Below are 26,656 nucleotides of genomic sequence, written 5' to 3' on the forward strand. Positions count from 1 at the left end.
CAACTTCTCCTTCTCTGAGGAGTGGAAAGTGTGCATATGTAACAGCTTGATCATATCAGTTGCTGTTTTGGTGGGAAAGCAATCCCAAGACACAGATCCAATAGGGACGAGATGGTATCTTTTCGACTTCTCGGCAATGTTGTTTGATGGAGCAGAAGCTTTGGAGTGGAGACAAATGTACATGTGGAGACAAACACATGCAATGGATTCACTTTCCATAAAGTTTACTCTTTTCGATATATATATATATATTTTAACGAGAGAGAGAGAGAGAGGGGAGATATGTTAGGCTAAAGGAGAGAGAGAGAGAGAGAGAGAGAGAGAGAGATCTGTTAGGTTGCATGTCGGCATGTGTCATGTATGTTAGGCTATTGGTACATTGACCACCAACTTTCACGATATTTATCGATCCGGACATGAACTAACATACGGACAAAGGTTTTCCTTGCATGCTTTTGTCCGAGGCTTCTTCCCACCGTAGTTCATTCCTCTTCGTCTGGCTCCTCTTTCTTTTCCTATCCTCCTCAGTGTCATCAAATATGTCGATACGTTTGTTTGTCCGATCTGATCAATGACCGGTATAAATCTGAAATTGAAATTTCAGACCGCGCAAGATAGAAAGACTTGGACAACTCAGAGGGAACAGAAAACTTAGATGGGGCCAATGGCTGCATATATTGCTTGAATATATTGGGGAGAAAAAGATTAATTGGATACAGGATTATAAATGACACATCATTCAGTCATAAGCTTTGCCAGAGACAGTTTTCCATGAGTTTTTTCAAGCTCATAGATAACAGGACTCAAATTAACAAGGTAAAACAAAGACAACCTAAGTATGATGATATAACTTATATGAGACATCGCAGTGTCACCTTGTTCTGAGTTTGATGAATGCTGCTTAAACAAGTGCATGAAGCTCCACAATGCAAGATAGGGTTAGATGTAACAATACCCACACATTTAGAGAAGCAGCAGCTTCCATGATGGCTGTGCTGCAAGAAATCCACATTGTCCATGTTGTCTCAACTCAAAGGTAAACATAATTCTTGCTCAGCTCATAGACCCAAATGCTCTATTTTATGCCATGATTGTATGGAAAATAACTCATGGTTACAAGTAAAAGCTTCTCAACTTGTTTCTGTTGTTGCAATAGCCAATGCAATTAAGATTGATGGTAGTGCAAGTACTTTATTTCTTAATTAGAATCTTGTGTCTTGCACTCCAATTAATGTTTGAATTAATATGAATATCCAAGATACAAACCATAGAAATTTACTTCAGGGCTCTGGTTGCATCTTCTCGCATTCATCTCGTATCGACTGGAAAAGGACAGAGGAAAGGTACCTCTCACCAAAGCTTGGGAATACAACCTAAACAGAAAACAAGGTGGTTATAATATTTTGATGAAATAGATAAAAAAATATTTGACATATTTATGTGATATAATGAAAAGTCAATTTAGTTTGGTTTTGAGCCCAGAATCAGATCAAAGGAATGGAAGCAGGTACAGAAACAAAAATGTACTGAACTTTATAAGAAGAGATATGCAAGTATGCCTAAAATTTACGTCAGAACATTTATGCATAAACAAAACCACGTTATAACAAATACTGCATAAATACATGTGCAAACTTCACACAAATTCGCACAACAGACCGAATCACATGATGTCTTGGTATCTAAAGCATGTTTCTGGTAACATGTGGATATAAAAAAATTTAGATCTCGGATCATCCCTCTGAGCTTCTAGATGCAATTTAAAAAGAAGCCAAACTTAAACAACGTACTGGATAATATCGCCAAATTTCTCTAAGCACTACTGTAGAACTAGGTGTTTGTACCCACACGAGCACATTAATTATGTACTTTATAACCTTGATCAAGAGATACTTGAAAACAATTTTGAAAGAAATGTTACAAGTATTTCTCTTCCATTAGGGAGTTATTTTGCTTTGGGATTTGTAAATATTCTCGTGGTTCCATAGTCATGAACAGTGTTTCCTTGTCCACATTCAACTATAAGAACATCATATAGAATGAACAGACAAACAAAATTTGACATACCGCTATAAGTTTCCCAGCATTTTCTGGTCTCCTTGCAACTTTCATGGCAGCAGCTGCTGCTGCTCCTGAAGAAATACCAACCTGCACAAGAAACATCAGATATTAACAAGCATTGCTTAGACACCAACTGCAAGACACCTTGTTGATTAAATGACTCTAGACTCTAGAGAACCCACACTGATATGAAAATAAGGTCATATTGGATATTATAGAAACTTATTGTAAGAGGAAGCATCCCAAAGTTTGGAACTGGCTAGATCTCATCTAACATTTCTAGCAGCACATAGTGCACATATTTGTTTAGTAAAAAAAAGTTAACATAAATTAAGATAATTAAAATCCAAATCAACTATGACTGTCACCACTTTCAACTCTGTATTCATATATTTGTGCTGCAATGCACTCCTTCAACTTTTTAACACCTGATAGCCAAGATGGTACATCCAGTATATCTTTTTCACAAAGCAGCAGTATTGGTAGCTGTGGTTTGGATATTTATTTCTCGTTTTTTATTGGAAAGGATGAGAATCTTTTTAACAGTAAATGGACCTCATGATGTAGGAGTAAATGTGATTTCAAGATTGAAACTAGATGCTAAGGAACATGGGTTTAATTATAAATGTCTTTTTGGTAATTTGGATGAATTTTCTTCACTGGAGTCCTATTTTAGTCATATTCTTATTTTCTATTATTAGTTTTGATATGCATTACTTTGGTAGAGCTCCATAGCGATGAATGCTTTCGAAAGATCTAAATGTCCTATTTAGATAGGACCTTTAAAGAGTAATAATTAGTGATTTTAGAAAGTCCTTCCATCACAGAACACTTATAAGCATATATCAACACCAAACACTTTGATGATGATGCAGATGTATTAAGCTCATGGTTCACTATGCTGACCTATATCGTGAGGTATGTATCAGTCGGACAGAAGACTGGCACGCGAACCACCCTGTATCAGGCGGTTCATAACAGGGGACCCCATATCACCTGATATGGGGCCTATATCAGTTGGAACGATCGAAATCCGACTGTTACTGACCAGTACCTATCAGTAACAATCGGATTTTGACCGATACCAATCAATGGCTGGGATTTGTTGAATTCAAACGGTCCATTTGACCATTTGAACCAGATCTAAGAGTTTTTAAACCCTTTCTACCCCCTCATTCTCTCCCCTTTCACTCTTTGTAACTCGTCTACTCTCTCAATTACTTTCTCACTCATATATTTCTCTCATATTCTCATTTGCACTCTTTTGAAATCTACAAAGCTATGATATGTGGATTGGATCAAGCTTGGGAGGTTAATTAGGGACGATTAACACCTAAGTTCGAGGAAGAACTCTCTAATGAAATATATGTATTTTTTTCTAGATTTTTGATGATTTATGAGATGATTAAGCATATTATATGTTCTCAATGTCTAATATGTAGTTTAAGGTGTTTATGATGGTGGAATAGTGCTAATTAGGGAGTAATTAAAGCATTTAATGTTGCGATTAGTGTGTTTAATACTGATTTTTTTTTTAAATTAGACACTTAATGAGTTAGATTTTTGTATTTCATGCATATTAAGGTGATTTACATGTTTATGATGGTATAATGGGTTTAATTAGATTTTAATTAAGTTATTTTAATGTTGTGATTAGTGATTTTAATGATGATTTAATCGAAATTTAACCCATATTGAATCAATTCAATGTCTCTAATACCTATTAGGATGTTTAACATGTTTATAGTAGTGAAAAAGGAGTAATTAACTATGTTAATGCTGTGATTACTATAATTTTCAATACATTTAATCGAAATTTGATTCATATTGGGTCAATTAAATGTCTTTAATGTCTGTTAGAATGTTTGACATGTTTATAGTGGTGAAAGTGGAATAATTAAGGAGTAATTAACTATATTAATGGTGGAATTAGTATATTTAATGATGATTTCAATAAAATTTGATCTATATTGGATCAAATTTACGTATTTAATGCCTCTTAGGATATTTGATATATTTATAGTGGTAAAATAAGGTTAATTAGTATTTAATTAAGTTTTATAATGCTGTAATTAGTATATTTAGTGATAAATTTATCATTATTTAACCCTTTTATTGGGACAATTTTATGTATTTAATAATTATTAGTGTTTGACATGTTTATTGTGGTAAAAGAGGGCTAATTAGTGAGTAATTAGTGTTTTTAATTGTGAATTCATCATAATTTGACCTATAGAGAGTCAATTCTATGTATTTAATGCCGAATAGGTTGATTGACATGTTTATAGTGGCAAAGTATGATTTATTATATATAATCACATCTTGTTATTTCAAATAAGGACTAATCGTAGCTTATTTATTTGATTCAATCTTGATAGAAATATAGCATCAAAGGAACAAACACATGATGTCGCTAGGGATCATACCCAAAAGATAGACGGGAATCATCATCATTGGTAGTGCATTTATTGTAGCTACATCGGCAAGGGTAGAGGAATCACCCAAGTGAAGATGTATTTGGTCGACGGGTATCCTGATGTTGCAAAAAGAAGGTTCCGACGGAGGTTCGTAAATCATTTTAAGACAATTTACAACAAGCAAAGGAAGATACAATTTAAAAGAAGACAAAAGATGAGGAAGAATACATTAGGGCTATGCATAAACTGATTTATGATGAATATGAGGGTTGATATCGACCCGGATCTCAGAGCTGACATTCATGTATCACCAGAGCATCGGTATATATACGAGGAAACAATGTGGCATCAATGAGCTGACTCACAATGAAAACATGATAGTGGTAGTCGGTCTACGCCATAGGGATTCCAAAGGTCGGCTAGAATGAGGCAGTCAACTGCCCTTCCTCAGTTGAGCCGGATTGGTAAAGGATGAGACAAGGTAGAATCCGTGGATTTATCAAAAGACTTGGTAGGAGGTCAGCACCAGATATTATTGATATTGATCCGCAAACCTATCGTCCACAAACAACAAAGTAGACATGGATTGACGATACATATACAAAAAAAGAAGAAGTGGGATATTAGAAAGGCAATAACTAAATGGTCCAACTTCCATAGGATTATGATAAACACAGCCCAAGGTCCATATTTTCAAAGCATAGTCTCCTCTATTCAAAAGGTTGCTTTGGGTATTAACTTCCAACATTGAAGGCGATCTACGACGTGTATTTAAATAAAAATATGACAAAATTAAACAATTGGATCAAATTCTTCAAGTGCCAATAAGACAAATATGAGGTGACACTAACATGTGACAATTGGACAAGACCAACAAGAATGAATATCATCAATTTTCTTGAGTATTGCAACAAACGGGTGGTTTTTCATTTATTAGTTAATGTTTCCGACAATATTCAAGATGCAAACTGTACTAAAAACCTAATGGACGCTATGATAGAAGAGATTAAACCATAGTATATTATCCAGATAGTCATTGACAATGATGCCAATTTTAAGTAGGCCGATTTACAATTGATAAAGAAAAGAAAAATATTATTTTCGACTCTAAATGTAGCTTATTGCATGGATATAATGCTAAAGGATAGTAGCGAGCTACTATCAGTCAGCAAGTGTGCAGCTTGGTTACAGTCGATCACAAAGTTTATATATAATCATCATTAAGTCCATTCTTTAATGCAAATTGCAAAAGTATACAAATGATGAGATACTCCGACACGAAGTCACTCAGTTTGCTACAAATTTCATTGCCTTAAAGTCAATACAGTAAAAGAGAGAATATCTCAAGGCAATGGTCACCTTACAGGAATGGTCCAATTCCAAGTATTCGAGATTGAACATTGGAAAAAAGGTGAAAAAGACTATTCTTTTTGCTAGATTTTGGGACACCGTGAATGAAATTATAATAAGAGTGGAACCACTTTATATTGTCCTCCGTAAGGTCAATATGGACAAGTGCCCCCAAATGCCTTATCTTAGACAAATGCTTATTACGACAAGAGAGGAAATCAATAAAACATTTATAGATGATTTTAAGGCTGAGCAATACTTACAGATCATTAATCCCTGGACCGAAGTTCATATGGAGCAAGATATCCATAATGCATGTAAATTCATATTTGGTGTAATTTAATTATTTTTTAATATTTAAAAAATTCTTACTAATGAAATTATTTGTCTTGTAGCATATTATCTAAATCCGACCATTCAATTTCAGTATAGTCTCGGAACGCGATCAGATTTATTATCGGCACTAAGAAATGTTACATATTAATTCTTGCCAAATACTATCAATGTTACTATGAAGGGCCGATTATTCTGAGAAACAATCAGTTCACTCTCCAATGACGTAGCCTATATCGTGACGTTACTATATAGATCTTGATAAGGGAAAGTTACACATGTTGATTATAAACTATATTTGAGATTAATTATTTGTTATACTAAAAATATAAGGAGTGTGTCTAGTGAGTTTTCTATTAGCATAGAATTACACCAAGGATCCACATTAAATCTCTACCTTTTCATATTAATAATAGATAAACTTACTAGTCATTTACTTAATAAACCTCATTGGTGTATGTTATTTGCTGATAATATTGTCTTAGTTGATGTGAGCCTAAGTGAAATTAATTATAAACTTGAGCTATGGAGGCAAGCCTTAAAAACTAAAGGTTTTAGATTAAGTAGAACTAAGAATGAATATATAAAATATAATTTTAGTGAGTCTAAAAATAGATAAGAGAATATAGTTATATTAGATGGACAAGAAGTTCTTTTAAGTAAAAGTTTTAAGTATCTTGGATCAATTATTTAATAAGATGGAAAGATCGATGAAGATATTATTTATAAAATAAAAACAGGATTGGAAAAATAGCGACGGGCGTCAAGAGTTTTGTGTGATCATCGAATACCTTTAAGATTAAAAGAAAAAATTTATAAGACAATTATAAAACCAACAACACTTTATGGATCTGAGTGTTGAGTTCATTAAAAAAATATATATACAAAAAAATTGTATTGTTGAAATGAGAATGTTGAGATGGATGTGTGAAGTTACTAGGTAAGATAGAAAAAAAAAAACTTTTATTCATGAACAACTAGGTATCGCTTCAATAGAAGATAAGACAAGATAAGAGATAATCATTTAAGATGGTATAGGCATGTGCTGAGGAGACCTCCGAATACGATAGTCAAAAGATATAAAATAATTAATGTTAGTGATATGAGGAGAGATAGAGGAAGACATAAAAAGACTTAAATAGAAATAATAAATAAATATTTAAGTACTCTGAACTTAACTAAACATATGGCTTTTTACAAATCTAAATGGCAACAAAAGATCCATGTAGCCAACCACAAATAGTTAGAACTTATGGCTTTGTTATTACTGTTGTATTTGTTATGCTAATAAAGTCCTATTTATATTTTTTTTGCAGTCGAGTGGTGGCTACAATTTAAAGGAGACAAACCAAATTTAAGGTTGTTGTTTGTGTGCTTTCGTATACGACAACATCGAATGGTTGCAAACGTAGTTGGTCAAGGTTCGCATTGATTCACACGAAGGTCCGCAACAGACTATCATATAGATGGTTGGAGAAACTATTATATGTCCACTAAAATATGCGGCTAAACTTGTGGTGTGCCAAGCTGGGTAAGGAGCTAGAGGAACCAAGGATCGATCCCATCAACCTCCAATGCTACAACAAAGATTCACAGTTAATGTTAGAGTGGGTCAAAGCATTGAAGAACCAAGAGGATCCTCAACTTGAAGATGCGAAAGATCCTCCACGTTCTTCATGTTTTATTACTAAGGCAATAGAAGAAGATGAAGCACATCCCCAGCAAGAGGAATATCGCCCTCGGTTAGAACATGATGGAAAGAGTCGGACAACATTGAGTCAAACTACTCGAGAAACTAGAGACCCCCAACCGTCACAGTCATTCGCCCAATGTGCAAAGGCAAAGGCTAGCACGATAACATCAATCTCACCGTTGGAAAGAATCGAATCAAACGACGAAACACCTTTTCTATAGTATTCATCAACCCGCTCGGTCTGAATACATAGTAATGAAGTGGACAGCAGTGCCTCAACCGATGATGACTACAACGTTGGGGAGTTGCTGACCCCATCTACATAGTTTGAGGGTGGTGTATGGACCAAAGAGCAATATTTTATGCATGCCACCTAAGATTCAGATCATGGAGTTCAATGAAGTACTGATCAAGTTTATATATAGAAGAGGAAAGGGAAGGCAGTAGATGATTTTAAGCAGATGCGATAGAGCCTACACGACATAGGCACAGAGCGACGCTCGTCATATTCACAACCGTCGTATTATGGAGAATCTTGCAACCAATAGCAATACGGTCATAGTTGGTCATTCTTCTTCGAGGAGCAGTACGGTGATCGATCTTATGATACAGAGCAATAGATCAGTGGCAAAAGTAGGAGTTCCAGCATTCTCCAACATCCGCACCAATACATCCCACAATCGTACTTGCCTCAGGAGCCGTCTCGGACACGTGTGGTTCACGATAATCAAACTACAATCATCACCACATTGCTAAAGATCATGGGATACGGTGTATCCCATATTGCTAAACCAATTGCATACGGTGTATCAATATACTATATCATGGGATCCATTTCAGGATTGGGTTCGACAAAAATATAAAATTGATATACAGATATATAAGATCAAGGACTTTGATCCACCGCCCGTTGAGTCCCTTTTTTTTATGGTTGAACTAGGTATATCTGTTGATCGATTACTTGATTCATTTGAACCTTAAAGTTTAAGTTGTTTAACAAATAATCTAACTATTCAAATCATTTCTTTGTAGATAATTCAATATCAACGGAAGGACGATTCGAAATATACCATAAAGCTACTTCTTAAAGCCTAAAAAAGATGTGTCACTATTCTTTCCTAATTAAGATTATTTTTGCTAAAATTATACTAAATCAACTTGATATTATTATTTTTGTCATTATAAATACAATTGATGTTTTACTTTCATTTATATAAAATTATTTTTTACTAAATTATCAATTGTATTTGCTAAATTATACTAAATTTATATTTTATTTCTAACATTAACCTTAATTTTATTATTGACATAAATACACTCTTAAGTAAATAATAAAAAGATATAAGTCAAGGGTATTTGAGCACTCTTCCACTATATTACAAAACTGGAATGGTCTTATGTGACCCAATCGGTTCACACGGGTTATCTAAAAACCAACTGGGTCAATTGGTTCATTTAGGTTTTTCAACACATTTGATGTGAATCGGATTGATAAATGTTTTGGTTTCCAATTTTTCTGGTCTGACCACCTGGTACGGTCCGATTATGATAACTGTGCTCAACACTAATTGATATTACTCTAAACCAAGAGTAGGGGAGGCAAGAGGGGAGAAGAGGACTAATGAAGAAGGAAAAAAAGGACGAGAAAAAGTAGAGGAGAAAGGGGATGAGGCCGACAAGTACCAGAGGTGGAGGAAGAAGTGCATTAGCAACAAAAAGGTCGTGAGGGTAACAGAGAGGTGTGAAGAAACTTAGAAATCATGGGGGAGATAGAGAGAGTAGCAAAAGAGTAAAACAAAAAAGATAGCCATCAAAGGTTGTAAAAAGAAAATGATACATGTACTGATGAAAGCACCCTGATATGGTAATCATCCAAGAAGTTGTCAAAGGTTGTCAAAAAAAATGATAGAGGTACTAACAATAGTACCTTGATATGGTAATCATACTAGATGGTAAGCTTGGTCTCGAATCAAACCACAGTTATCATAAACAAATTGAACAAGGTGGTCAAACCAGAAAAACCATGAATCGGACAATTAACCAGTCTGATTCACCTATTGGATCGGATGTATTAAAAAAACTAGAATGAACCAATTGATAACTCGCAGGAAGCAGGCAGGTTACATAAAATTGAATTGGTTTTGTAATCCAATGGGAGATTACTTAATACCCTTGACATAAATTTTTTATTATTTATTTAAGAGGGTATTTATGTCAATCATAAAATTAATGTTAACATTAGAAATAAATTAGGTTTAGCCTTACCTTCAATTTTGCTTAGCATCCATCTTAATGTTCTTTCATCATGCATACATGTTTTAATAATTGATTGCTCTCGTCTTTTTTGTTAATCTTAGTGAAACCTATCCTGGATGAATAATATTAATTTTAGTTGTTACTCAAATAGTTGTGCCATAATAATAAACAATATTTCATATTTTGTAAAAGAAAGGTTATGTCATATCCTTCATCAACAACTGGTTTCAAGGTTCGCAATTTCGTACCGTACCGGAGTTTCGACGATCGCTCGGTACGGTACGATATTGTATACCAAGCGGTATACCGCTCGGTATATATATATATATATATATATATATATATATATATATATATATATATATATATCGTTCCATCCGGTAACGGACGGTCCGTGCACCGATCAACTAACGGACCGGTACATACCGCCCGTACCAAGCAGTATTATTCGAAATTGTATACCTTGACTGGTTCTACACTATATTTTGTTATATGCTATGGATAAACATTTATGTTTAAATGTTTATTGATGCTATCATTTTTGTCATTCTTAATGCAACTGAAGTTTTATTTTTATTTGTATAAAATCATTTTTTAGAAAAAATAAATTTTTATATTTTTATTATTTATAATTTTAAAATGTTTTTTAATTAAACGTGAGGTTTAACCAGTTGACCCACCGATCTGATCAGTGGCCCAATAACCCAAGGCTTGAACAGGTCACTTTTTGATCCAGTTATGATAACTATAAATGAGAGCACAAAATTATCCAGTCCTGACAGCACAAAATTATTTGGTACAGATGCTGAAACTTGATCGTACCTATGAATACTGGTTGGTACGGCCCAGTTGTTTGGTTTTTAAATCCTTGTTTAAAATCACAATTATCAAGTAGGAATATGTCACATAGTCAGCAAGAAATTTTACAAGATCTGCAAGCATAATGGAAGGTAAAGATTCAACATGCCTAAAGCATCAACTGAATCAATCACAACTTTTCAATAACTATTGGCTCATTCTTCAGTAAGTTTACCAGCAAGAAAACACCATGAAACTATGACATGAGATACCAGTGATATGCCTCCATGGTAGGATAATCAAAATGTTTATTAGAATGGTCATGAACATGCAATAAAAATAAACAATGTAGTACATCAAGAACCTGAATCAAACTTATCAAACAAAAACTATGCATACCAGCAATCCTTCTTGGAGAGCTAACTGTTTTGCAGTTTCAACAGCTTCATCACTTGATATCTGTTGTAAAATAAGCACAAATGATTAAGAAAAACACTACACACATGGCCAATGAGCTTATTAGCTGCCTAAATCTTTAAGCCTATGTTTATCTAAAGTTAACCTTTCTGAAATTCATCAAATATAGTTTCTGTATTTGGCCATCACCAGAGAAAGTCAAGAATAGTTCAACAGCTTGAATAGGAAGGATTTGTTTTCTCTAGGTCAAATTGTGAGTTAAAATATTAAACCTAACTTACTATAACTAATAATTAACTACTATAACAACAGGAAACCAATTTCAACAGCAACATCTGGAATGACAAATTCCTTTTTACTATTGATGACTGATATGAAGTGATTCCTAGATCTAGCTTGGTATAGTTGATATCTGACAAATTTTGAGTCTTTGTATCTGAGTCGTTCTATAGTTGTCATATAAGGCAAATTGAGCATATAATCGGAGTAGTATTTGATGAATTTCAGAGCTCTCCTTTAATAGAATTGTATGGGGTGACGAGATTAGATTGTCTCAGAACACAATAAAAGTAGATGCTGGTAAGGCTAGATCTCGTGATTAAATACTCAACTGTTACTTTATGCAGCTAATTTAACTTCAATTTAGTAGTAATCTCTCTTCCTTTCCTCTCTTTTCCTTGAATCGAAGAAAATCTGACAGGAGGGTCAGTGATTGAAAAAGGCGCTCGGGCGCTCGCCTAGGCGCTCGGGCGAGGCGAGGCGAGGCCCGAGCGCCTCGCTAATCTCCCAGGCGGCACGCTTCAAACAGGCGCCGCCTAGGCGCTCGCCCGAGCTCGGGCGCTGGGCGCTTCAGGCGAGCGCCTGGGTAAACCAAGGCGACCGAACCAAGATTTTAGGTCTGGTTCGGTTGGTTAGTTGGTTCAATCGAACCAACTAAACCGATATAACCCTTACCCAACCCTAATCCGCTGCCGCTGCCACTCCCGATCCCGATCCTGATCTCGCTGCTCGCCGCTGTCGCTGCTTGCAAACGCTGCCGTTGTCGCCGCTCGCCGCTGTCGCTGCTCGCAAACGCTGCCTCTGTCGCCACTCGCGCCTCCCGCTGCTCATCGCTCCTATCGCCACTGTCGCTACTCGCAAACGCTGCCTCTGTCGCCGCTCGCGCCTCCCGCTGCTCACCGCTCCTAATCCCGCTGCCGCTGCTCGCCGCTGTCGCTGCTTGCAAACAATGGAATGACATTGAAGAGGCAGATTTACAAGATTGACTAAAATAAGGTCCTCTAACAAAAAGTTTAAACATGAGAAAAAGGCAAGGAAACAGAAAAAACTGGAGTATCCAAAAAACTAAGGTAAATAAAGTATCTGGTGAAGATTCATTTAAATCTACAGCAACTAAAATTAATCCAGCACAATTTTGCAGGATACCAGGCCATATCCAATTTTCAGCAATGAAATTTCTGTAGTTAGTTCCTTCATTGCTAGTGTTAATTCCATAACTATTCTGTTAAATGATTTACTTGACTATTCTATCTATTATAAATGCCAGTTGAAGGACCTGGTGGAAAGAAGTCCATCAAGACTTGTCCAAAAATACTGCAAATTTGAATTAGTTTTTGCAACCCTTTTCATGTTCAACTCCTATTAAAGGCAATTACAGGTGAATTGGACTTTTCTCTAATTTTCTACAAATAACCTTAAGTTCCTATACCAATCAATCCATGGGAAAATCTCTTGTATCAGAGCCTGCTCATTTTTACTGCACCTTATTCTGCTCCTTCACTCTGCAAATAAGTACTAGCTCAAGGAAAAAAATATGCAAGCAAGCAAAGAAAAGAAGAACAAAAAGCCAATTACCTCCCCAGGAGTTATAACCCCCCTTTGCTCTGCATCGGCTATCATACTATACCCTATTCTGAAGATGAATTGAAAAATTAGCATCATAGATATTTAGACATTTTCTCGGAAAAATATAAGAATAAACAATGAACAATGTACCTATCCTTAACACTACAACAAGGTTCCATAATCTCAAGTTTGGCAGCGATGTTTGCAACACACCCCTTTACAATATTGTTTAGATATACCATTGGTGTCTTCCCTATAAGCTGTAAGAAAGCAACCAAACACAACTTAAAACAGTTAATGTCTATGGGAGCATTAAATCATAAATTCATGGATTGAGATATAATGCAATGTGACATCACACTGTTAAAATAAAAGCATAACGATGTGGTCAAAACAGCATCACCTCAAAAAGTATAGAAAATATGCATATGTAAAAACTCTCTCAAGTCACCTTCATTTTTGGCTGACTGGATCTCCTTGTTTGAACTGGTAAAAAGAAGTCCCTTTTGTAAATATGAGAAGTGATACCTCTAATGAGTGCTCCCCCGAGGTGGAGAAGAAGCCTCCAACGAGCTAACATCTAGGGACTACTATTAACTAAACTAACATGATTCTTGTTTCTTCTCAAAAGACTTTCCCTTCTTATTTAGGTTCAATCACCATGGCCAAGTCACAAAAAGGATCCCAAAGCCCTATTTACAAGGAGATTATCTTATGCCAAAATAGCCGTTGGACCCTGTTTTAACTTGATGAAGCTCCATCTAGAGTAGCTTTGGTAGTCTGCAAATTCCAATTACTCACATGATTCTTGTTTCTTCATCAATTAGCACATGGAAAAAGTGCCAATAACCTAATCCGCATTATATATTATTACAGAAATTCTCAGAAACATGCTAAATGGTCATATTTTCTGGCCACAGAGACTAGTTGAATAATTTAGTTAACATGACCGAACTTTTTAATAATAGATAGATCTGGTTAACTTCTCCGAAGAACCAGCAAATTGAATTTGTGCGTCAATCTCCTACTCCAATCATAATTGCAGTCTCAACTGTCAGAAACTCAACACCTAAGATTCTTAAAACAATTTTTGCGTTAATCTCCTACTCCAATCATAGTTGAGATTGCAGTCCCAACTGTCAGAAACTCAACACCTAAGATTCTTAAAACAATTTTTGCGTTAATCTCCTACTCCAATCATACTTGATATTGTAGTCTCAACTGTCAGAAACTCAACACCTAAGATTCTTAAAAAAAACAAATTTCATTACCAAGAAATCTTGTTCGATAGGGAAGCTCATTAAATTCTTCAACAAACAAGTAATGTGAGACAAGATTCATCTCAATAAAGGCAATCAATCTTCATAAGGTATAATATAAGCATTAGAACGACTATTTGTTAGAACCCTTGCAGATTCTAAACTTGGGGTTGATCTCTTTAGGGGATCGGCCTCCTTGGAACTCTATAGGGGTTCCTCCCTCCAAGTTGCTGCTCAAAGGCTGCAGAAAAGATTCATCTATTGGTTATGAAAAGAGAAGGAATACATGGCTATTTATAGGGCTTCTAAACCCTAACTCCTAATAGGACTCCTACTTAAGACTCTTACTTCTAACCAACTCCTAATAGGACTCCTAGTCAAGACTCTTATTCCCTTACAACTCCTAATTCTTCTCTAAGAAAACATCTCATACATGAATGCCCCTCTCAATTAGGACTCTCCTAGCTAGAGTCCTAATAGAATGTCCCTCACAATTAGGACTCTCCTAGCTAGAGTCCTAACAGAATGTCCCTCTCAATTAGGACTCTCCAGCTAGAGTCCTAACAGTTTTACATGAATGTCCCTCTCAATTAGGACTCTCCAAGCTAGAGTCCTAACAGACCCGCCCTCTTCAAATCAGCCTTGTCCTCGAGGCTGATGATTCTTGAATTTTGGGAATTTGATCTTCAAGTCATCATAGTTCTCCCAAGTGGCATCTTCTATTGGTAGGTTCGCCCACTGTATTAGCACTTCATTAGTGGGTCGTCGTCGTCGAGTTACGATCCATCGATCAATAATGGCACTTGGCTGGGTCTGGAGTTCTCTTTGGGTAGTCATATTTGGTGGGTGGCTTTGGGCTATCTCCAAGCACCTATTTAAAACTTCCATCTGGCTGTTGGTTTGTGGGTAATATGTCGTACTCCTTTTCAATTTAGTACCCTGCATATGGAATAACTTTGTCCAAAATCTGCTTTTGAAGTTGCAAGTAGAATTTGTCACAAGCACAATGCATCCCTTATAGCATAATTCTTTTGAGTTCCGATTGTAATGAGCCATGGAGCTTGGTGCTTCCTCTAATTTTTTTTGTATCTTACTGGTCTCCGAATCTTCCTGTCATTCCATCTTAATATCCTCAAGGAAGTCGCTGGTTGAAAGTAAAACGACCGAAAATTCAGCTTGCTCAGGTAGCCGCGAAAGCGCATCTGCAACAACATTCTCTTTCCACCTTTTGTAAGTTATTTCATAATCAAATCCAAGAAGTTTTATTACCCATTTTTGTTGTTCGGGGGAAAATATCTTCTGCTCCAAGAGATATTTTAGGCTTTTATGGTCGGTCTTGATTTGAAAGTATTGCCTGATCAAGTACGATCTCCACCTCGTTGCTGCATGCATAATGGCGAGCATCTCCTTATCATATGTTAACATGTTTTGATAGGGGGGAGACAATGTCTTGCTAATGTATGTGAGTGGTCGACCATCTTGCATGAGAATGTCTCTCATTCTGTCTCCAGATGCATCGGCCTTAATGATGAAGGGTCGATTGAAATATGGTAGCGCTAGCACCGGCGTCATCGTTATGGCTGCCTTAAGTTTATCGAAGGCAATGGAGACTCTGTCCGACCATTGGAAGACATCTTTTTCCAGTAAGGAAGTAAGTGGTGCACTGATCTTTCCATAGTTTTTCACGAACTTACGGTAGTAGCCTATTAAACCCAAAAAGCCATGTAGCAATTTTATGTTCCTCGGGGTAGGCCAGTTTTGCATTGCTTCAATTTTGAAGGGGTCCACTGTCACACCTTCCTCTGATATGATATGCCCAAGATATTTCACCTTTTGTTGAAGAAAGTAAAAATTCGTGGTGACCGTTGTGTGTTCGAAAGGCGATTTTCGGTATGACTTCTTCATACACTCGTATTTGATAATACCCGGATCGAAGGTCCAGCTTTGTGAAGATTTGTGCTCCCTTTCATCTAGCAATTCATCTGCTATTGGAATAAGGTATTTGTTCTTGATGGTTATGCCATTGAGAGCTCGGTAATCAACGCATATTCGCCATGTTCCGTCCTTCTTGCGTACAAGTAGCACCGGTGAAAAGTAGAGGTTGCAACTTGGCCGAATAACTCCTGTTTCAAGCATCTCTTTTAAAATCCTTTCTATTTCATCATTCTGGAGATGTGGATACCGATATGGCTGAGTATTTGTTGGAGATTTGATTGGAAAAATCATTATACAATGATCATGCCGACGAGTAAGAGGTAGTTGTGCGGCTCGTCAAATATATATGAAAATTCAGCAAGCAAAGGAAATAGGTTTGGAACTTCAAATTCTATTGGCTCTCCATTAATTTGCTGCTCAAGTTGTACCAAAAAGCCCTTGCATGCTTTATGCAAAACCTTCTCCATTTGTTGTGTGCAAATCATCATTACGTCGCCCTCACGTTTCCCATGCAGCATCACATGTTTCTCCGTACTGTAAAATTTTATAAATAGTTGCATAAAATTCCAAGAAATATCACCTAATGTCATCAACCATTTAATTCTGAGTATGGCCTCATGATCATCAAGAGGGAGGAGGAAGAAATCTGCAATTATCTCTTGGTCCTGCAGCAATAGTTTCTCCTGCGGGCGCCTACGATCACAATTCAAAATCCGTCCGTCGACGACCTTAACGTCAAACCTGCTGCAATTCTCAATAGGTAAGGCCATCTGGAAAGTAACCTTACTGTTTATAAAGTTATTAGAACTGCCCGTGTCGATAAGAATAGTGATCGGTTGTTGTTTGAGAAGGCCTCCAACTTTCATCGTTTACGGGTTTGAGTAGCTGGCTAGTGCATGTACCGTAACTTCAGTCGGTTGTGGCTCTTCTTCTGCATCTTCTTCTTCATGTTCAAGGCTCTCTTCTGGATGTTCAATGACCTCTTCTTCTATTGGTTCAATCATAAGAAGTCTCCCTTTACTACAGCGATGCTCACGGCTCCACGGCTCGTCACAATGCCAACATAACCCCTTCGCATATCGCTCCCGAAGCTCTTCTCTTGTTAACCTCTTTGGTGTAGGTACTTGGTCGATAGTAGGGGGGGCTGAGGGCTTCAATATTACTGGTTGAGGAGCGACCCTAGTCCTCCGAGCTTCATGGTTCAATTGCTCCTCTTGATGTTGTGCGAAAGAGATGGCTGCCATAAGCGTATACGGTTGTCGCGCTTTAACTTCTCCTCGAATCTCCGGCTTCAAGCCCTCAATGAAGGTCCTCAATAGCTGTTTTTGAGACCAATCATGAGTTTGATTATATAACCTTTCAAACCTGGTTTGGTACTCCTGAATGGTGGAGGTTTGTCGGATCTTTGCTAGTTGTTCGTCAATATTCTCGTAATCGGTTGGTCTGAAGTGAATCAGCAGTCCTTCTTTGAATTGTCGCCATGAAAGGACTCCATAAGTATGTTCAAACCAGTCAAACCACTGTATAGCATCCCCTTCAAGATGTATAGCTGCAATTTTCACCATAGATACATCCGCGGTTTTATGGTACCGAAAATATCGCTCCGCGCGCAAGATCCAACCAATCGGGTCTCCTTCTTCCCATCTAGGGAAGTCCACTCTCATGCATGGATAGTTGGGTTCAGTCATAGAGCCTCCCCTCCCTTGGAACTTATCTCTTCGAGCCTGGTGCGATTGGGCAAAGCTCTCTCCGTGATATGATTTTTTTGGGCTTAGTGGTCGGCCCAATCTGAGTTCGGTAAAGAGCGTCCGAATCTTATCCTCCATTCGCGCCTCCAAAGCTTCGAATTTAGCATTGATTGCCTCCTTATATGCCATAGTATATGCCTCCAAATCTATGATGTTAAGATCTCTCTTTTGCTGTTGGGTTAAAGGCATGTATAGGTTGAGAGAAGTGATGGTCGAAAGGGTTGGTGGATTAGTGGATGTAGGCTGCGGTTTAGGCTTGTTTTGTGGCTGTTTTGGGTGCAGTTTGAGGGTGTGGTTTGGTAGAGTTTTAGGGTTGTGGATGAAAGTTTTGGATCTGTGGTAGATGGTAGCAAAGGTTTGACAGAAATCCGTGGAAGTTGCAGCAAGTATGTGCTGTCTTGTAAGAGTAGAATTGTCGTCGAAGAAACAACGGTTTCTTGACGTAATTTCCACCAAAAACTTGAGAGAATTGAGGAGGGAATTGATAGCAAAATCACAGTTTATATGACAGCAATGATATCTAATTTAATCAAGAAAATTTCGGCAATATAACAGTAAGGAAATTGGTGCAAGTTGCGATTGCAGAATTCTCATCGAGAAATTTCAACGGGTTACGACAAAAATTTGCAGCAACATAAAATCATTTTTAGAGATGAATTTCTTAATAGATCAATCTTAGATGGAAGTCAAGATGATCTATGAAGTGTATAAGAAATTTCATTCAAAAAAGATTGCAAATAGATGGGTTAAGGCAACAATATGCAGCTGAAATTTTCTGCAGCATAGATTTTCAAGTGCAGCAGATTGGACATAAAAGATCAGTAGTTTATATTGAGAATTTTTCGATGAAACCAAAGGGAAATCCACTATTAGGAAGTGTCAAAGATGTCATAAAAATTTCGTAAAAATTTGGATAAAAAAAGCACAGTAACAAGATCAAACAGATGGTGCTATGCGGCTTGAATTCTGCAATTCAAGTGCAGCAGATTGGACATAAAAGATCAGTAGTTTATATTGAGAATTTTTTGATGAAACCAAAGGGAAATCCACTGTTAGGAAGTGTCAAAGATGTCATAAAAATTTCATAGAAATTTGGATAGAAAAAGCACAGTAGCAAGATCAAATAGATGGAGCTATGCGGTTGGAATTCTGCAATGTATCTTTCGTCGTAGAGATGATAACTTTGTGACGAAAAGTTTATGCAGCAATATAGGAACAATTTTTTTTTTTTTGGATTTTCGAATAAGGATAACTAAATTGCAGCAGCAGTAAGGTAGAAAACCAGAACCTGTTGCAATTCACGGGGAGATCAAAGGATGATCCGCGGTGGTGGAGATGATGGTGGAATTCGGTGACGATCTTTTAAGCAATTGTGGGAATTGCTTTGGATGGTTACGGAGGGTTGATGGATGGCTGTGGAAGGGCAGCGAGACGCCAAGAACGCTGCTCTGATACCAGGTGTTAGAACCCTTGCAGATTCTAAACTTGGGGTTGATCTCTTTAGGGGATCGGCCTCCTTGGAACTCTATAGGGGTTCCTCCCTCCAAGTTGCTGCTCAAAGGCTGCAGAAAAGATTCATCTATTGCTTATAAAAAGAGAAGGAATACATGGCTATTTATAGGGCTTCTAAACCCTAACTCCTAATAGGACTCCTACTTAAGACTCTTACTTCTAACCAACTCCTAATAGGACTCCTAGTCAAGACTCCTATTCCCTTACAACTCCTAATTTTTCTCTAAGAAAACATCTCATACATGAATGCCTCTCTCAATTAGGACTCTCCTAGCTAGAGTCCTAATAGAATGTCCCTCACAATTAGGACTCTCCTAGCTAGAGTCCTAACAGAATGTCCCTCTCAATTAGCACTCTCCGGCTAGAGTCCTAACAGTTTTACATGAATGTCCCTCTCAATTAGGACTCTCCAAGCTAGAGTCCTAACACTATTCTTTCACTCAGATATAGAACGCACAAGATTAAAAATAATAATAATAATAATAAAAAGGGGAAAATATATAGTCCATTTTCTCATCAAGCAAGATCTATTTTTTACAACCAACCATCGCAAGTTGCCACGAAAAAATCTGTAGCCAGTCAACCCAGTCAAAATAATTCTGATAAGCAGAAGGACGGAAATTACAATGCAAGACTTCATCTTTCTTCCTCATCCAACAAATTTCCAACCACAAGCCACCGAATCAGAGTTCAGAAGGAAAGCAAGTTTCAGAGTACCTGAGACACATCTTCAGCTATGTTGAGGCGTTCGATCTCCGTCTGCGGTTTCACGGAGACGGCTTCGCAGACAAGCGAGCGACGAGGAGAGCCGGACGAAGCATACGCGATCCCTCTCCTCCTAATCGACAGGGGGCATCTTTGGGGCCGAGCGGCGAACAAACCAGAGCGGGATTGGGAACAAAAAGGACGATGGGAAGGTGTTCGAGAGCGACGCCATGGGTTCAGTGGGAGGAGAAGTAGAGCCCAAAGGAGGAAGAAGAACTCACCCACAACTGCGGAGACGGCGGACACAACAGAAAAGATGGGCTTTTTTGGGAAATGAAATATGTTACTTTCTACCAAAGCCCCTACCTTCTGTTATTTATAATATTAACTAACTCCTGTGCTCATGCTTCTTTGGTCATCATCATTTTATCAAACCAGCCCACGGAAAGACCTCTTTAGTATGACTTGTGTCTCGTCAAAAGAGGTCATTTTAGAATATATTATACTAAAAGGATGGATATGATTGATCTAAATTGATATATATATATTTTTTTTTAAAAAAAAAAACCTGACAGAAAATTCTTTTGTGGATAGAATTATGTTTTTTTTTTTTTGTCAAAAAAATTGCATGAAATTTAATATACCATAATATAAATGAGAATTATACCATAATATGTTGTTGTTGGTGACCACATAGTAGTATTGGAGGAGGCATATGTTTGTTTTGGATATCTTATCAAACTTAACATGGTGAATAATTATAAGCATAGGTTAAAAGATGCATGAGATGTAATATATATAAATAAATAATACGAGTTATATGACTATTAGAAAAGATAGATAACTGAGTCCTTTTTTCTAATCAAACGGTGAAATTATAATATGTATACTTGAGTGGAATAATTTTTGTTGCATGTATTCTTTCTGCCATCTTCTCTGACATCTCCTTATTTCATTGTCAAACTGCAAAAAAAAGGACCTGAAATTGATAATTCTAATAATACATATTCAACTTTAGGAAGAGATGTTTACTGTCTTCAAGCTTCAGCTGTTCTTCTCAGCTAAACTGTACTGCCAACTTAGCAAGCAAAGACAGCTCTCTGTAAGGCTTAGAACACAAAGTTGCAGATTCCATTTATTGTAATTATATGTTCACCAAAGACACGACAGGATTTTCCTTCAGAGAAAGAAATGTTTCGACACTTGCAGGCATCAAAAAGAACTCTACCTGCTTATTTCTACCCCAAAAGTTCACAATCTGTTACTCTCGAGCGACAACAATTAACTGTTTGCCGACATTTCTACCAGCAAAAAGGCCTGTGAGTGCCGAAGGAGCATTCTCGAGTCCTTCAGCTATGTCTTCTATGTACACAATCTTCCCTTCCTTCATGTACTGCACTACTTTCTCCTCAAACTCTCTGTAGCATTTGTAGTAGTTGGATACCAAGAACCCTTGCATGCGGATACACTTGGCGATCAGGGCAAGCAGGTTGTGCACACCATCATGCTTTCCGAGGTTGTACTGAGAAATCATCCCACATACAGCAATTCGGCCATTGAGTCTCATGTTGGCAAGAACAGCATCAAGCATCGCACCACCTACGTTTTCAAAGTAGATATCGATACCCTCTGGGAAACACCTAAGTCAAAAAAAAAAAAACCAAAAAAAGTGTTCTTTTAGACTGAATAAATTAACATACTGTTTAAAATAGAGCTTTAGGAGTCATAGACACAACTTTACTACCATATACATGCAGGATCGATCATGTTTTCGGTGTTGCTCGTGGCAAATAATGCATTACATGCGAAGAAAAGAGATGCGAAAAGACAATATATGTGAACTTCAAAAGACAAATTCTAAATCAACCTTTTCAGAGCTTTATTCAGATCTGGTTCTTTCTTATAGTTGAAAGCCTCATGAAAGCCCAACTTATTTTTCAGTAGATTGACCTGAGGAAAAATGCAAAAGAAGAGGGTGATGTTTATTAGTAGAAATAGTGATGAGAACCACAAATAATACATGTTTTTGCCTCTTCTACCAAATGTAACAGTAAGTAAAACATGGCACACTCGGACAGACATTCTAACAAATCATGACTCATGAGACTAGTTTTTTTTTTTGTCATTTTTATCTCTCTGTAAAACATGAGTTTGTCTTTTGAACCACATTTTGCCTTTTCTCTATCGAATTCAGGTCTGGAACAACAATGTCAATTCCAATTTAACTTGATGCATCAGCATTTTTTTAGATGCAGTTTAGGAAAAATTAACTTGCAACATCCAAGAGACTGACTGATATCTGATAACCTGCATATGCATGCCATCGATTAGTCGACTAAGCGATGTTACAGAACTTGAACATCCAGGTCATATATACCTTTTCATCAGAGCCGGCACTTCCAACGACATAACAGCCCATTAGCTTCGCGAATTGCCCCACAAGTTGGCCAACAGCACCTGATGCTGCTGATATGAATACATGTTCACCTTTCTTAGGGGAGCATATCTCGTAGAATCCTGCATAAGCAGTGAGTCCTGGCATGCCTGAAGGCCGAATAGCAAAGATGTTTTCATTGAAGTGTGATGAACAGAGTAATTAAGCTTACTAGACCTTCAGCCTGATTCTATAGGCTTTTTATAATTCCAGTGCATGAATTTAGGTGTCTAAAATTCCTAATAATAAACCTAAACAATGTCTTTCACTTTAATTGGAGTTTTAAGTGATATGGATCTAAAAATCCATGCTCACATGAAGATACCAAATTCTTGGAGATGCAGAATTGAACTCTAGAAGAGCTTGACTCTCCCTGGATTTCCTTTACAGGTTGCAACTCCTTTTCATCATACACTTGCTCTAGAACTTCAAAGCAAGATGAATGATGGTCTGATAAATACTAATGTACACTAAACATCATGCACCAAATGAAGTGCTTTGTAGTTATACTTACTTGAAAGTGCTGCTTCCTTGTCTCAGAAAACCACATGATTGCATCAAGTAAAAGACATCTGACATCTTAAGACTTTAACTATTGGTTTCTCCCATTATTTTCAAGTGGAAACTAATATCACTAAAGAAAGTTATAAAGCTGCAATTGCAACTAAATGTCCTTGGCTACTGTGAACCAAATGACTTAATAAAAATTCCTTTTATCAGAATAAGTTCCTCATTTTGCACTTCCAAAAGAAGTTGCTTCATAGCATGCTTTTTATGGGTACCCCTTCAAAACGTGAGGCTTGTCGCCAATCATGACTCGGACGACAACATAACTGGAGTACCTGTTGTGGTATATACAATTAAGACCTTGCTAAAAGTTTATCGATGTAAAATGCAAGATTAATTTTATTTAATCGTACTACAATTTTTATGAAACTATTCTAAGAAGAAAAAACCAATGAGGTGTCATCATATAAAAAATTTCACAATACGCTAAATATCACCACCTTTATTGAAACAGAGCAGCCATAACCAACTACATGAAGTAAATGAAAAGTAGTCTCTATTAATTTGTGTGGGTACCCTAAATGAACTCCATCTCTTCCTCCTGCAAATCTTTCTGTACCACCGAAACTTGTTCATCTGTTCTGTGTGTATCAAATATCGGGTGTCAACCTTGAAGTCAAACTATAAGAAATTGTTCCTAACTGATTATTAAAATTTGTTATCAATAATCATCTAATTGTTATTTTTTTTTTTACTATATTATATAGTAATCGATGCATTCACCATCAACTTATTGCTGTTGCAAGTTAAAATAAAATAATAAAAACAGGGATGCCTACATAGCTGCTAGCTAGATAAACTCATCCATGAGAACCAAATTGTTCTCTCGCAGAAAGATTAACATACAGTTATTCAGTAAAAAACCTATAATATCAGAAATACTCGCACATCATGAAGCATATAAACTTACCAAGAATACCAATATAGTAAGAAAGAGGTACATCAGTGTGGTTGATCTTGATGAGGTGCTCTGTTGATGTAATGAGGCTATACTCTTCCCAACCCGTCATCCCCCACACATAATCACCTACTTTAAAATCTGGATGCCCAGAATCCAGAACTTTGCCCACACCATGAGAACTTATTGGCTGCACAAAAACTATTACTGTTAAGAACACATGGAGAAAAGCACACCATGTACAGTCTTAACCAAATTTAATTTGCATCAGGATGAGTTTCGATTGCGCGTTATTGAATTGATAGAGCACAAGAATTTCATGATATCAGTGTGAAATTTTGATTAAACAAAATGGCTCATGGTTGAGAAGCAAGCTTTGTTACATTAAGACATGTAATTGAAATCTGCACTTCATGATTCAGGAGTGTAGAGAGCAACTAATGGAATTTACGCTTGTAGTACTCTAGAGCAAGAATTATAATTTCGGTCTGTATCAAGCTATACCGAGGGTATGCCAAAAATAACTAAACAATAGGAAAAAAGTTACATTAGGATTTTTAAGTTAGAAATAAATATAAACTTAGTATAATTTTAGTAAAAATAATATAAATTAGGAAAGAATAGTATCGTATATTTTTTTTTTAGGAGTAGCTTTATGGTATGTTTTGGATCATCCTTTCATCAATATTAAATTATCTATAATATTTGAATTGACTAATTATTTTTTATACAACTTAAACTTTAAGATTCAAATAATTAAACAATCAATCGATGGATATACCTAATTCTACCACCAAAAAGAATGATGAGACTCTACGAGTTATGGATCGAGGTCCTTGATCCTATATATCCATATATCAATATAATATATTTGTCATACTCAATCTTGAAATTGATATAGTGCCTAGGTCACACACACATTTAATTATAACTACCATGCTAACAGAAATACAAATAATATGTATATGCTACTGTAACTTCATAATATGATTTATAATGTCTATGCTTAATAAATATAATAAATGATATGCTCATACTTTCAACTATTAATATTGAAGTACATGCTTTCCAAAGTATCTTTCTCAGAATTCTACGAAATATTGGTTGAGCATGCATAAATATTAATATTTATGTTAAACATAGCAGAAGTATTAAGATCAAGAGCACTAAGAGGGGGGGGGGGGGTGTGAATTAGTGCAGCGGAAAACTTTTGACGATTAAAACTGCGTTCGTACGATAAGAGCAATTTCGGTAGAAAAGCCGATTCGTAAATCACTTTAACTTGTGATCAAGCAAGATGTAGTTAAAGCGAATCTATAAGGGCATTTTGTAGTTATGATGGAAATCAGAATGTAAGCGCAAATTGAAATATGATGTTCGTACGATAAAACTGATTTACGTCTAAACACCGATTCGGAAAATACTGAACTTTGAAACATGATCGTAAATGCGCAGAAGCCAGTAAGCTATTGAGGAGGTTTACAGTAAAGATAATATGCTCAAAGTAAATGCAAACCAGAGAGCACCGCGATTTTAGAGTGGTTCGGTCAATCTTGACCTACATCCACTTCTGGCTTTCTCCACCGACGAGCTCACCGACGTCCACTAAAGGCCTTCCTTCAATAGGCGAAGGCTAACCACCCTTTTATAGTTTCACTCCTTTTGACGGGCTTAGAAGACAACCCTTACAAACTTTTCTCTCCTCTCTTGAAAGATCAAAACTTGGAAGAAAAGAGGGAGGAGAACTTATAGACTTTACAACACTTTTGAGCTCTAAAATCACATAGTAAGATCAAGCTTTCGGTGCCTTTGGGTTGCCCTTTCATTGTTGAAAGGGTGGGGTATTTATAGGCCCCAACCCAATTTGAATTTCGAGCTCAAAACTATCATCTCCCGGAATTTCGAGGTCTGGCGGTTGCACCGCCTGGCAGAGCTCGAAGACTGAGCCTCTGGGTGGTGCCACCTCCTGTCAGGGGTGGTTGCACCTCCTGCTAGAGCTCGGAGACCGAGCTCAGGCGATTGCACCTCTGTCAGAGGCGGTTGCACCACCCAGGCAGAGCTCGGAGACTGAGCCCTGGGCGGTGCCACCGTCGACCCAGGCGATGCCACCTCTGGCCAAGAAATCTGGGTCCGAATGGGCTGATCCATTTGGTCCAATTTAGGTCTATCAAGGGCTCAATTGCCCCAAGATTAAGTTAATGGGATCACCTCCCATTTCTAACTTAATCATCGTGCTAACTACGAATTTCTTAAGACATTTACTGTAACTTGCTCCGGTGCGTCAATCGCTTCTTCCGACGAGCTTCCGACGAACTTCCGGCGAACATCCGGCGGACTTTCGACAAACTCCTGGACTTGCGATGATCCACTTGGCGAGTTCCGACGAGCTTCTTATGGCAAGCTCTTGGACTTCTCGGATTTGTTCCCG

At 37.1% G+C, this 26,656-nt stretch overlaps 2 protein-coding genes across 3 annotated transcripts in view; both read right to left on the reverse strand.

Moving 5' to 3' along the window:
* Positions 1 to 1,171: 1,171 nt before the first annotated feature.
* Positions 1,172 to 20,818, reverse strand: LOC135611548 (cysteine synthase-like). The gene is made up of 7 exons (XM_065107187.1): positions 20,765 to 20,818; positions 20,342 to 20,698; positions 13,321 to 13,430; positions 13,180 to 13,237; positions 11,308 to 12,540; positions 2,068 to 2,148; positions 1,172 to 1,373 (listed from the first exon to the last, which is right to left on the reverse strand). The coding sequence occupies exons 1-5, from the start codon at positions 20,816 to 20,818 to the stop codon at positions 12,286 to 12,288; spliced, it is 834 nt and encodes a 277-aa protein (XP_064963259.1). The 3' UTR covers positions 1,172 to 1,373; positions 2,068 to 2,148; positions 11,308 to 12,285.
* A 640-nt stretch (positions 20,819 to 21,458) lies between these two features.
* LOC103985226 (2-alkenal reductase (NADP(+)-dependent)-like) overlaps positions 21,459 to 26,656 on the reverse strand; it is a 30,922-nt gene continuing 25,724 nt past the window's right edge. Inside the window, exons 2-5 of one of the 2 annotated variants that reach the window (XM_065109092.1) lie at positions 24,241 to 24,418; positions 22,707 to 22,846; positions 22,197 to 22,279; positions 21,459 to 21,969 (exon numbers count right to left, since the gene is read on the reverse strand). In XM_065109092.1, coding sequence (XP_064965164.1) covers positions 21,591 to 21,969; positions 22,197 to 22,279; positions 22,707 to 22,846; positions 24,241 to 24,418 — 780 coding nt within the window. In that variant the 3' untranslated portion in view covers positions 21,459 to 21,590. Of the gene's footprint in view, positions 21,970 to 22,196; positions 22,280 to 22,706; positions 22,874 to 24,240; positions 24,419 to 26,656 lie in introns of both variants that reach the window. The other variant, XM_009402863.2, reaches the window with a different exon arrangement.

Source organism: Musa acuminata, chromosome BXJ2-5 (genome assembly GCF_036884655.1).
Source record: "Musa acuminata AAA Group cultivar baxijiao chromosome BXJ2-5, Cavendish_Baxijiao_AAA, whole genome shotgun sequence".
In the NCBI taxonomy this organism is placed as follows: Eukaryota; Viridiplantae; Streptophyta; class Magnoliopsida; order Zingiberales; family Musaceae; genus Musa; species Musa acuminata.

Coding starts and splice junctions, on each gene's coding strand:
- LOC135611548 (XM_065107187.1), bottom strand. CDS start 20,818: ATGACCTCTTTTGACGAGACACAAGTCATACTAAAGAGGTCTTTCCGT. Junction 13,238..13,320: donor TGTTGTAGTGTTAAGGATAG/GTACATTGTTCA, acceptor ATTCATCTTCAG/AATAGGGTATAGTATGATAG. Junction 12,541..13,179: donor GGGTTATAACTCCTGGGGAG/GTAATTGGCTTT, acceptor GTTTGCAAGCAG/CGACAGCGGCGAGCAGCGGC.